Source organism: Capricornis sumatraensis, chromosome 14, assembly GCF_032405125.1.
Source record: "Capricornis sumatraensis isolate serow.1 chromosome 14, serow.2, whole genome shotgun sequence".
Taxonomy (NCBI): Eukaryota; Metazoa; Chordata; class Mammalia; order Artiodactyla; family Bovidae; genus Capricornis; species Capricornis sumatraensis.
The window spans coordinates 68,006,361-68,019,710 of NC_091082.1; the positions used below are offsets into that span (position 1 = coordinate 68,006,361).

At 42.4% G+C, this 13,350-nt stretch overlaps 1 protein-coding gene across 1 annotated transcript in view; it reads left to right on the top strand.

Annotated features, from left to right (window-relative positions):
- AXDND1 (axonemal dynein light chain domain containing 1) overlaps positions 1–3,371 on the top strand; it is a 72,906-nt gene extending 69,535 nt beyond the window's left edge. Inside the window, exons 24-25 of the mRNA XM_068985783.1 lie at positions 661–905; positions 3,307–3,371. Of these exons, the coding sequence (XP_068841884.1) occupies positions 661–905; positions 3,307–3,371 (310 nt within the window). The remainder of the gene's footprint in view (positions 1–660; positions 906–3,306) is intronic.
- The last annotated feature ends 9,979 nt before the right edge of the window (positions 3,372–13,350 follow it).

Here is a 13,350-nt window from a genome sequence, read left to right on the forward strand (position 1 = left end):
GAGATGGAGGAAGTCCAGTGTGTGTGTGTGTGTATATAGAGTGGGAGCAGAGTGTGAGGAGTGATCCAGCTCAGTATGTTTTAAAAGATGAGCTAGAGAAATAAATGGAACTAGACGAAGCTATTATGTGCAAGAAAGAAGGTTACATAACCCAAATTGTAGGAAGGACAATAGAGTTAAGATAGCTAAGAAACTGTGAGAAGAAGAGATATAGACATATATGTTCTAGTTATTAAGCACACGTCAAACTGGTTTTTGTGACTGTAAGATCTGGTTTTAAAGGTGCTGGAAAATAAGGGACGCTATTTTATTTGCTTGTTAGATTATATCAATATAGAGAAGCCAAGCTTAACCACTGAAAAGGGTTCCTTGGCTATTGGTGGAGAATCCCAAATATCCAAAAGTCAGTTTTTATTAAGAAATTATAAATATATTCTTAAATTGCACCACTACTGCAACTCTGACATTACCTTCCAGAGTAGCTCCTAGACCCTCAATTCTTGGCTAAACATTGATGCTGCTGCTGTCCTTGTTTGTGCTGTATGTATATATATTCTTCTCATCCCACTACCTTTTTTGGACAGTGAGTTTCTAGACCTGAAAGATACTTTTTCAGACCTTTCCATTTTACTGTGTTTCTCTGGACTTTGTCATCATCAGAGAGGTCGAAAGCCGAGCCAGACAAGCTGAGGAGAGGTTTGATGATGTGAATGAAAGACTTCATTATACCATTATAAGAAATAAAGAACTGGAGAAAGAGTTAGAGGAAGTATTGATGAAGTATAAAATGAAGGAGCCTGAAGTGGAAGAAGAAGAAAATGAAGGAGAAAGAGAAGAAGAAAAAGGAGAAGAAGAAGAAGAAGAAATCAGACCACCAGACAGAGCCTCAAAATCTCCAAAGAAAGGTGAGCATTGCTTTCTCATTTTTGCTTCATTTGGATAGTACTTATGAGTGAAAACTTGATTGGGTCATAAATATTTTAGAAGAGCGTTAATATTTTTTGTGGTGATCTACTAATTCATACTTCTCCTAGGAATCCAGACACACACACACACACAGACACACACACACAGACACACACACACACACCCAAATGACTAACAGTGGTGACTAATAAACTAATATGAGATACAATTTCAACTTATAAAACTGGCAAAGCTTTTTTAAAAACAAAGAATACAGTGCTGGACAGAGGGCGCAAAGTAGTTAGTTTTACAAATAATACTTGTGGGTGGACAGACAGGTATAACTCTTTGAGAAAGCAGTTTGAGACTGTGTATGGGTAGGCCTCAAAAATATACATGTATTTTGACTTAAGAATTTCACTCTTGAGAATCTAGTCAAAGGAAATAATCACAATTTTTTAAAGCTAGAAAAAAAGACCAGAACAAATATGCCTGCACCACATTGATATACATTGTCTCTGGTTGCTAAAGGTTTATGGTGAATTTTGTCTTTAGTTTTCAGTACTTAGTGGATTGTCTATGATGAAAATAATTTTTATTCAACAAGAAAAGGAATTTCGCTCTTCATTTTCTTATCTCTAATTAATCTGTAATCTTCCCTCAAAGAGTTTTGTATATCCCCAATAGTGGAGGCTATTCTTTGATTTTGGCTTTCACCTTCAACCTGCAGTCTGTTCCCAGGACAGGTCCTGGTGCCAGGGGTAGTACTGGGCAGACATCTATTATCTATTTTTCTCTATCACCCCTGTCTCTACCTCTGCCTTCAGCAAAAGCAGTAAGCTGGCCAGTCACTCAGAGTCCCTGGCCCAGCGGTGGTGTATCCTGTCAGTACTGGAGCAGGGGGAATCTGAGTCCATTTTCTCTCCTCCTGTTAACTCTGAACTGGTAAAATGTTAATCATTCCTGGTGTGAAGATCCTTTAGCCTTAGGTCTGAATGTATGTGAGGTAGTTTGCATGAATTTAAAAAAAAATTATCTTCTATTGTGGTGTGATTTTATCCCGATAATCTAGAAACTAGACTTTCCCTAGATTGTTGTTGTTGCTAAGTTGTGTCCAGCTCTGCGACCCCATGGACTGTAGCCCATCAGGTTCCTCCATCCATGGTGTAAATTACTGTATGCAAATCACAGAAAAGGTCTTCGTGTTAAACTGGAGAGGTCACCTCAACATGGGATGAGTGACTTTAGTTTCGTCCATTTCCATAAAAGTCTTGGGGATTAGTTTAAATACAAAAATAAAACATTTTAATAATTTTAGGTGGAGGATAACTATTCAGTTAGGTCCCAGCCTGCAAACAATAACCTACATACCAAGGATACAACCCCTCTTCTCCCTCCTTTCCATACCCCTCATCAGAGTCACTGCTAGGGACTCAAAAGTAGAGGATGAGAAGCCTTGCAAAGCTTAGGGGGACAGGCTGCTAAGCAAGGCAATCCCCATGCCATGCAAGTGACCTAAACATTTCTCTGAAAAATCCACAAGTTAGACATTCCTTAGAGTTAGCAGGTAGCTCCTTAAAAAAAAAACATGCAGATACCTTGGAGCAATCTGACATGCATATGGAACATACTGGGTCATATTTTATGAGTTAGTGCCGGGAGATCTCTTCTCTCCTAATCGTTGTTCAGTGAAGGAAGGGAAAATCATACAGTGAAGGAATGAGCCTTGTGAATGCTGAGTAAGGAGAAGATTTGGATGGAGTAGGAAGACATTTATTTTTATGTCACTATTTTTAACAGCAAATCGCTGTGTTCTGAGTTATTGATGAAGAAAGAAATGGAGCTTGGTGTTTACAAAGATGAATGTGGCTTAGCCTCTGATCAAAGTGAGGCCTGTGATAAGGAATGGGGACAAGACAGGGTGTGAACAAGAGGACCGTTGAATGCGGGAGGCAGATGGCTGCAGCCAGTCAGAAGGATTCCAAACAACTGAGAAGCTTCGTTTCATGGTGCAGTCAGAGACAGCAGGCTTGTGTAGGATCTGTGCATGAGAGACTGGAGGGAACAGGGACCAAGAGACACAACAGGGGTACAGCCACGGATATGGGAGGGTTCTGGACACCCAGCTCTATTTGAAAATTTTTCCCTTCTAAGTTTGGGGTATGTACTGGATGGAAGGAAGGAAGAAATATTCTTCTTTCTCTTCTATCCTTATTACCTATAAACTTTGAGAACATACATTCTCAATCCCAGTAACCAATGTGGACTCAAATTTTGGGCACATGGTTTGTAGCTTGGGGCTTACTCATGCAGACAGAATTTTAAAAATGCTTTGTAAAATCGAAAGTCCTTAATAAATACAAGGTATTATTACTACAATAATTGTTTTGGTCTTTTCAGAGATACAGCGCAAGGAGGGTTCTAAATCCAAACTCCGGACTAAATCCAAGACGAAACCCAAATAGCAACCACAGGATGCTGGGCTACACCACACCACAGCCATCCCAGATATCTGTGCACTTTTGAACTGACAGTGTGGCTCAACTGACGGGACTCCCTTTGCAGCAGACAACTCAGGAGCATCTTCTCTTTAAAAGTCACAGTGATGGCTCTAGGCAATCAATCAGTTAGCTTATTTCCAAAATTAAAAATGGTTTGTGTAAAGGTTTTCTAGCCTCTTCAGTTGATTTCCCAGCGGAAGTCTATGAAAAGTGTCAGCTTCTGTCAAGAAAATTATGCTTTCTGAGGACTTTGAACTCTGCAGAGGAGAATGGCAAATAAAAAGCATTCTTTTTTTTCAATTTAAAAAAGGGGATCCTGATAACACTGTTAGTTTTCTGCAGCATTTTCAGATTTCTTATTTCAGAAAATAAGAAAGAATTCTTTTTAAATAATTTTAAAATTATTTTCTTCTTTTTAAATAATTTTTTGTCTTCTCTTCTTTTTAAATAATTTCATTTATTTATTTTTGGTTGTGCTGGGTCTTCGTTGTTGTGTGGGCTATTCTCTACTTGAGGTGAGTGGGGGCTACTGTTTAGCTGCACAGGTTTCTCACCGTTGTGGCGTCTCTTGTGAAGCAAGGGCTGTAGGGTGTGGGGGCTTCAGTAGTTGCAGCGTATGGGCTCAGTGGTTGCGGTTCCTGGACTCCTGAGCACAGGCTCAATAGCTGTGGTACACAGGCTTAGTTGCTCCTCAGCATGTGGGATCTTCCCAGACTAGGGATCAAATCTGTATCTCCTGCATTGGCAGGTGAATATTTCACTGAGCCAGGAGGGAAGACCCTTACTCCAGGCATTCTTAAGATTTATCTAACCCTGCAAAGTAGGTGGAAGAGAGACAGTTTACCCCCTCATTTCTCAGAAGATGAAATTGAGGCCCCAAATGGGCAAAAGCTCCCCAAGACCTCAGAGCTAATTGCTGTCAGAGACCCCAGCTTACTGGCTCTGTGTCTGGATTGTCCAACAATGGTGATGGGCCACCAGGCCATTGCTCAGATGGCTTCCTTCACAGGGGCCAATGTTATTGAAGATTCACCCAGAATCTCCATTTTTCACTTTTATTGCCTCATTTGTCTGCTCTGTTCATGACCCTGGATGCATCTTGGCATTAAAGATGGGCCAAGCTTCAAAAGTATGTTGCAAATGACAAGTGGACATCTGGCTGGTCACTCAGCAGGGAGTCCCTCCTACCTCACTTCTCGGCTCTCTTGCATTTGTTTTCTCTCCCCCTGGCTCCAGACACCTCTGAGATTTCTTGACCTGCTTTGGTTCCACATCTTTGCTGTTCCTTTGGATTTATCTCCTAGAATTGTAGGATTTTGTCTGTTCCTTTAAGCCTCAGAAACCCTCTGACTGCAGAGTCCTCAGCTCTGTTTAAGCCTAACCCCTGGTCAGGCCTGCCTTGACCCACACATACCAAAGTGTTTGTGGGGTGGGTTTCAAAATTGCTTGGGGTGAATCTAGCCCTACTGCATGACTCCTTAATTCTGGGGAAAGAAAACATGAAATTCTTCAGACAATTGACTAGGCACATGGCCCACCTGAAAGCCACAGATCAAGCTACTGGCTCACACTTCTAGGTACGACTTGGTAGGGCAGAGCCAGCCGCACCTTTTCACTTTCCTAGATAGATTCTTGAATGATTCTAGCAAACTGAGGTTTTTTGGTGAAATTTTAGAACACTTGAAAAAAATTAACTCCCTGCTTTGTAGGAATGAGTGGTCGTTTTCATAGAAATCATCAGCCCCCGTGCCTGAACACAAGGGTCTGGCCCCTCAGAATGTGTCAGCTCCTTTAGGTGGAAGGCTGTCTTAAAGGTCAGAGTGATGCTGGATGCCACTACAATTAGAATGAGATGTTGGGTACCTAGTTGGGATGGCTTGGTTGTGAGTCACAAAAACCCATTCTTGCAAACCCCAAAAGAAAGAATAATTTATTTGAAAGCATGTTGCGGAGCTCAAATTGAAGGATTGAAGGAAAGTCTTAAAGAACCAGGCTAAGAATAAGATAGGATCCAGCAGTTTAGATCAGAAGCAAAATTTGCTTCACCATCTCACCCAGTTGCTACCACCAATTGAACTCCAGTCATTTTTTCCATCCTTACATTATTCTTAAAGTCCCATGAGGGAGAAAGGCCACCTTATAGTCACAAACCACCCATGGATGTACCAGGGATGGTGAGAAGACGTCAGGCATCTCTAGCTTCTTGAAAGGGAAGGAAGGACCCCTGGCTCTTCTGTTTCATTGAGACGGAACACAGTTACAGGGAAAGGAAATACCCAGATAAAATCAGGCTGGTGGTAGGAAGGTGTAATGAACATTTGGTGGTTTTTTAAAAAAAGTATTCTACAGAGAAGGCCTCTGCACTACGGCTTTCTGAAAGTTGTCTTGGGCGTCTTCACTTTCCCAAGTAGCTGACTTGTGAGAAATTTTAGGTAGTCCTTGAGACACTGCCGTCCCTTCTCAAGATGACCCTGAGGTGGTCCCCTGAGCAGAGTGGAGGGAGGAGCTCTAACTCTGTTTTTCTGGCAGTGAGGCTCCTGTGCTTGTGACAAACGAGACCACCCATTCTGTGCTCAGCTGTTCAAAGCTGTGCTGACCGGATGGGGCTCATCACACTCTTCAGTGTCCCAGTCTCAGTGGTGACATGTTCCACATCCCTAGGGAGCCGAGGTGGTAGTGTCTTAGGGACCTCAGGAAGTTTGGTGAGCAAGTCCCCAGTCTACCAGGCCTGGCTCTTCACCGCACACCCAGACCTACCCCAGACACGTGGGCACTGTGCAACTCTCTCCCAAGAGTTCTGGTTCTACACTAAGGTTCTACCCACTTGAACTTGTCGGTACTTTCTGGCACACATTGGCTAGTCTTTCCTCTTGTTTTTGGCCTTTCCCAGCCAGAGATCAATGACTCAGATGTTGCCTGGGTAACCTACATTTTGCATTTTACTTTCAAAGACTGCTGAGAATTCTGCTTGAGGGCCCCAAATCTAGAGCACCTTGTACCCACTTCTGGATTTCCAAATAAGCCTGCCACCTATGAGCAAGCATTTTCCCACAGGAAACAGAGGAGCTGCTCTGAAATTAGGAGCATAACTATTGTAGTCTTGTGGCCTAGGGCCTGCTTACTTCCAAAACCAGGGGTGCTTGCTCTCTGAGCCTGAGGCTGAGTGTCTGGAGTTCATCAGAACTTCTACTCTGGATAATAGACAGTTCATTCCAGCCAAGTCTGCCACAGCCTCAAGACAGTCTCCTATTCAGGACTGTTGAGCAAGCCCACTAATCCCCCTGCCTCAAAAATGAGCTCTGTCATGCACAGGTTTTCAAGAAGCAGGACTTTGTAGATGGTGCAACTTGTCTAAGATGGGGCATCTAAGAGCAAGACCAGTGAAGGCAGTCTTCCAGAGGTTCCTAAACAATCCCAGTACACAGCGGTGCCATTGGCCTGGGCAGTGTTCCTGTGGTTCTGGAATGGCTGATGAAAGGGCTCCTGCACATCTTTCTGGATTGCAGTGGCTTTTGTATGGAGACCATCCTCCTGTACTTGGTGGTTGGGTCCCATGAGCCCCTGATCTTAGGCTACCTCTAGGCCAGCTGTGAGAAAACTTCTGAAGGTCTAAAGGTAAGAGTAACAGTTCTCATCATCTGTCTCACCAAGGCAAAATGCTTTTGGGCAGACAGTATATTTCCATCTCAGATGTCCAGCAGATCCTAGAGTTTATAAGATACAGCTATTAACCCATCTCCCATTTTCCACTCTGGTCACCCAAATAATCAAACCAAGCTAAGAAGGAAGAGCATGTCTGATTTATGGCTGGAACTATTGCTGATCAAGAGAATCTCCTCTCTTCTGTCTAGCTTTTGCGTTACTTTCAAAAAGAAGAGCTCTACACCTTTGAAACAAATGCTTGAAATATTGCAGGGTGGGGGGATTCTAATACAGGAGACCTCATATGAAGATTCTTAAGCTGGTTTTATCCAAGAACAACCACTGTGAGGACATGAGTTCCTGGCCATTGGGGGCTAATTTTGAAGCATGGGGACAATCTGTATTAGGGGCCAGGCTCCAATTACTGTCATTGAGATCTACTGGGCTAAAATCAGAAAAATAATAGTAGTCATGAGTTATTGAGCACTTACTTAGTTTATAAGCACTGGGCTAAGCATTGCATACAAATTACTGTGTTTAGTCACAACAACTTTGTGAGGTGGTTTCTACTGTTATCCCCATTCATGTCAGGATAAATTGCATGTTCAAGGTTAAACATCTAGTAAGTTATAGAGTCGGGATCAAATCTGGTGTATCTGACAGCAGAGTCCAAGCTGTCAGTTAACAGCGCTACTTTCCCTCCAAGCTCAGAAAAAACTAGAAGTGCTGTTGATGAACACTCTTCAAAAGGATTTGACTTCTACATTCTCTACAAACTGTTCAGCTCAAATACTGTGTAAATGCACTGACACGCAAATCAAAATTCTAGAGGACAGCAGAACCTTCACAGTCCTGATAGACTCTGCCAAAGAGCCTTGCAGGAACAAGGACCAATCTAATGAGGAGGAACATATTTACTCTATCATCCAGACAGGGTCCCCAAGGATGTGGAATGCAGAAACATTGGCGGAACAACCTACCATGCTCCCAGATACAGAGGAGTCCAAACTGCAGAGTTCTAGGTGATGTAGGGGTTGCCCTTGAAGTTCCAAGGAAGCCCTGCTAAGCCCCCTTAGGATGACCTGTGTTTTTGATATTGACTTGTATAAGCTGTTATCTCCATCTTGTACTTCCCAGACTCCAGAACTGTAAGAAATAAACTCCTGTGGTTTATAAGCCACCATCTATGGTATTCTGTTGTAACAGCCTGAACTAAGACACTACTACTCTGTTAACATTAAAGTAAATTTCCAGAGAAAAACTGTTCCCTAGTATGTATCCTAGTTTTGGATCCTACTGTCCAGCTTGTCCTCTACTATCATTTCAAGATCAGTAACAGTTGGAATGTAGCACCTGGGCCTCAGGAGAAGACTTCTCCTGCTGAGATCTTGTGGACAGCACTGTCAGCTCTCTAAGTAGTCCCTGAAGAATTTGCCTTTGACTACTCACTGTGCCCTTTCCCCGAGAACAGTTTCATAGCAGCTTATCCCCATTATTCCTTCCCATCAAGCCCTCCTACCCTAACTAAAAGTTGGTTAATACCTAAAGATGCCATAGATCACTCAAGAAGACCTGGAAGGTACCCTCTGCAAGGCAGTGAACAATTTAAATGTTGACTCGAGACAGACATCAGAGGAGACCAACCAATGGCATTCCCCAGATATATAGACAAATCTGCCATTGACAAAAAGAACCATGCTCTAAGGAATTATTAAGAGTCCTAAAAGTCATCATTGTATTATTACCCTGGCATTCACTTATTGTTCTATTCCTGCCTCTGGTTATGCCTGAACAAGCATGATCTTACCACCTCCTTCATTGCTCATGCCAACATTTGCCACCCTGAAATTAGGAACCATCTGTATGGGGCAAAAAGTGGCCAGCTATCCTTGATGCCACCTTAACTCCAGTAACCAGTACATTTGGATGGGTATGGGCAATGGTCATGAGAAATACTTCCTGCTTCAAGGAGGCTCTAATTGCCACTGGTCCTTTAAATGGGAGGTGGACCATCTATGACCGTGCCCTAGCTGGTCCACAAAAGCACACTGCAAGCCCAAATATATTAGCTATTCTAGGAAATCACCAGGAGCTTCCCCCCTACCCTGCTCCAAGTCTCATCCTGTCACTGCTTCATCAGTGACTGATGCCTCTCTGGCATCATATTCCTGGTTCTGGCAATTTTTGTTAGCTGCCTTTGGCTCACTTGGATTTGGCAGCCATTTGGATTCCACACTTTGTATTTTGGCACTTCTGCATGGTTTAGAACTTTTCTTGCTCCTCTGGCTTCAGAATCCTGCATTTCCTCCAGCAGAGGTGACACAATCCATGACGTTCAGCACTGCCACTCCTCCACAAACTAGTATGATCTTTGGGAATAACGACTGGAAAGACTTTAGATAAGAAGATATGGAAACATTTTTAAGAATTGGATGAAACCATCTTTTGAAACAAAATTGAAAGTTATAGTCTCAATAATTAGCAAACTTATAAGCAGATTGTTATATCAATAAATTAATTTGGCATGGTGTAGGAATATGTTTTGAAGTCATCTAATACGTCCAGTGTAACCTTGGGAAGATGAATTGCTTGGCTGAAATCCTAAGTTAGTAGGATTGGGTGAGAATGCGTAGTCTTCCCAGCTGTGAATGGAGATGAGGGGGCAGCCTAGAGATGTATGACAGTGATGACCCTAAGGTTGGCATCATTTTGTCCAGCTGTATTATAATGTGCTGTTAGGAAGTTTGAAAAATTGAGGCAGCATTAGTATATAACAGTATGTAAGTTTTGTGTGTACAACATTAAGTTTGAGTTCTGTATATATTATAGCACATTCACCATCAAAAGTTTAGTTTCCATCTGTCACCACATAGCTGATCCCCTTTACTCAGTATAAATTAATAACATCAAATAACATGGGGAATAAAGAGGCAGATGGAAAGACAAAGAAATCACCAAATAGTAAGCCACTGAAGAGAGCTACCACCATTTCCCTCTGTACAAACACCATGGAAATTACCATTATATGTAGCATTTTACTAACATGATTTGTTATAGTTTTACAAATTAGTAATGTTCTATATGTTATTACTTTTTAAAAGTTTTTAGAGAATTTCCTATATACCTCACTATGCTTTCTTATTTACTTGGCTAATTTTTTTCTGTACTATATACTTCTAATTATGTAGGACAAGTTAATGGAAAGTAAGACTTAGGGCACGTGTAGATCACACAATTTTCAGTTCAGTTCAGTTCAGTCACACAGTCATGTCTGACTCTTTGCGACCCCGTGAATTGCAGCACGCCAGGCCTCCCTGTCCATCACCATCTCCCGGAGTTCACTCAGACTCACGTCCATCAAGTCCGTGATGCCATCCAGCCATCTCATCCTGGGTCGTCCCTTTCTCCTCCTGCCCCCAATCCCTCCCAGCATCAAAGTCTTTTCCAATGAGTCAACTCTTCGCATGAAGTGGCCAGAGTACTGGAGCTTCAGCTTTAGCATCATTCCTTCCAAAGAAATCCCAGGGCTGATCTCCTTCAGAATGGACTGGGGATCTCCTTGCAGTCCAAGGACTCTCAAGAGTCTTCTCCAACACCAGTTCAAAACCATCAATTCTTCGGCGTTCAGCCTTCTTCACAGTCCAACTCTCACATCCATTCATGACCACAGGAAAAACCATAGGCTTTACTAGACGGACCTTAGTCGGCAAAGCCATGTCTCTGCTTTTGAGTATACTATCTAGGTTGGTCATAACTTTTCTTCCAAGGAGTAAGCGTCTTTTAATTTCATGGCTGCAGTCACCATCTGCAGTGATTTTGGAGCCCCCCAAAATAAAGTCTGACACTGTTTCCACTGTTTCCCCATCTATTTGCCATGAAGTGATGGGACCGGATGCCATGATCTTCGTTTTCTGAATGTTGAGCCTTAAGCCAACATTTTCGCTCTCCTCTTTCACTTTCATCAAGAGGCTTTTTGTCTTCACTTTCTGCCATAAGGGTGGTGTCATCTGCATATGTGAGGTTATTGATATTTCTCCCAGCAATCTTGATTCCAGCTTGTGCTTCTTCCTGCCCAGTGTTTCTCATGATGTACTCTGCATATAAGTTAAATAAGCAGGGTGACAATATACAGCCTTGACGTACTCCTTTTCCTATTTGGAACCAGTTGTTGTTCCATGTCCAGTTCTAACTGTTGCTTCCTGACCCGCATACAGATTTCTCAAGAGGCAAGTCAGGTGGTCTGGTATTCCCATCTCTTGAAGAATTTTCCACAGTTTATTGTGATCCACACAATCAAAGGCTTTGGCATAGTCAATAAAGCAGAAATAGATGTTTTTCTGGGACTCTCTTGCTTTTTCGATGATCCAGCGGATGTTGGCAATTTGATCTCTGGTTCCTCTGCCTTTTCTAAAACCAGCTTGAACATCAGGAAGTTCATGGTTCACGTATTACTGAAGCCTGGCTTGGAGAATTTTGAGCATTACTTTACTAGCATATGAGATGAGTGCAATTGTGCGGTAGTTTGAGCATTCTTTTGCATTGCCTTTCTTTGGGATTGGAATGAAAACTGACCTTTTCCAGACCTGTGGCCACTGCTGAGTTTTCCAAATTTGCTGGCATATTGAGTGCAGCACTTTCACAGCATCATCTTTCAGGGTTTGAAACAGCTCAACTGGAATTCCATCACCTCCACTAGCTTTGTTCATAGTGATGCTTTCTAAGGCCCACTTGACTTCACATTCCAAGGTGTCTGGCTCTAGATTAGTGATCACATCATCATGATTATCTGGGTCGTGAAGATCTTTTTTTGTACAGTTCTTCCGTGTATTCTTGCCACCTCTTCTTAATATCTTCTGCTTCTGTTAGGTCCATACCATTTCTGTCCTTTATCGAGGCCATCTTTGCATGAAATGTTCCCTTGGTATCTCTAATTTTCTTGAAGAGATCTCTAGTCTTTCCCATTCTGTTGTTTTCCTCTATTTCTTTGCGTTGATCACTGAAGAAGGCTTTCTTATCTCTTCTTGCTATTCTTTGGAACTCTGCATTCAGATGCTTATATCTTTCCTTTTCTCCTTTGCTTTTTGCCTCTCTTCTTTTCACAGCTATTTGTAAGGCCTCCCCAGACAGCCATTTTGCTTTTTTGCATTTCTTTTCCATGGGCATGGTCTTGATCCCTGTCTCCTGTACAATGTCACGAACCTTATTCCACAGTTCATCAGGCACTCTATCTATCAGATCTAGTCCCTTAAATCTATTTCTCACTTCCACTGTATAATCATAAGGGATTTAATTTAGGTCATACCTGAATGGTCTAGCAGTTTTCCCTACTTCCTTCAATTTCAGTCTGAATTTGGCAATAAGGAGTTCATGATCTGAGCCACAGTCCGCTCCCGGTCTTGTTTTTGTTGACTGTATAGAGCTTCTCCATCTTTGGCTGCAAAGAATATAATCAGTCTGATTTCAGTGTTGACCATCTGGTGATGTCCATGTGTAGAGTCTTCCCTTGTGTTGTTGGAAGAGGGTGTTTGCTATGACCAGTGCATTTTCTTGGCAAAACTGTTAGTCTTTGCCCTGCTTCATTCCGCATTCCAAGGCCAAATTTTCCTGTTACTCCAGGTGTTTCTTGACTTCCTACTTTTGCATTCCAGTCCCCTATAATGAAAAGGACATCTTTTGGGGGTGTTAGTTCTAAAAGGTCTTGTAGGTCTTCATAAAACCGTTCAACTTCAGTTTCTTCAGTGTTACTGGTTGGGGCATAGACTTGAATTACTGTGATATTGAATGGTTTGCCTTGGAGATGAACAGAGATCATCTGTCGTTTTTGAGATTGCATCCAAGTACTGCATTTTGGACTCTTTTGTTGACCATGATGGCTACTCCATTTCTTCTGAGGGATTCCTGCCCGCAGTAGTAGATGTAATGGTCATCTGAGTTAAATTCACCCATTCCAGTCCATTTTAGTTCGCTGATTCCTAGAATGTTGACATTCACCCTTGCCATCTCTTGTTTGACCACTTCCAATCTGCCTTGATTCATGGACCTGACATTCCAGGTTCCTATGCAATATTGCTTTTACAGCATCGGACCTTGCTTCTATCACCAGTCACATCCAGAGCTGGGTATTGTTTTTGCTTTGGCTCCATCCCTTCGTTCTTTCTGGAGTTATTTCTCCACTGATCTCCAGTAGCGTGTTGGGCACCTACTGACCTGGGGAGTTCCTCTTTCAGTATCCTATCATTTTGCCTTTTCATACTGTTCATGGGGTTCTCAAGGCAAGAATACTGAAGTGGCTTGCCATTCC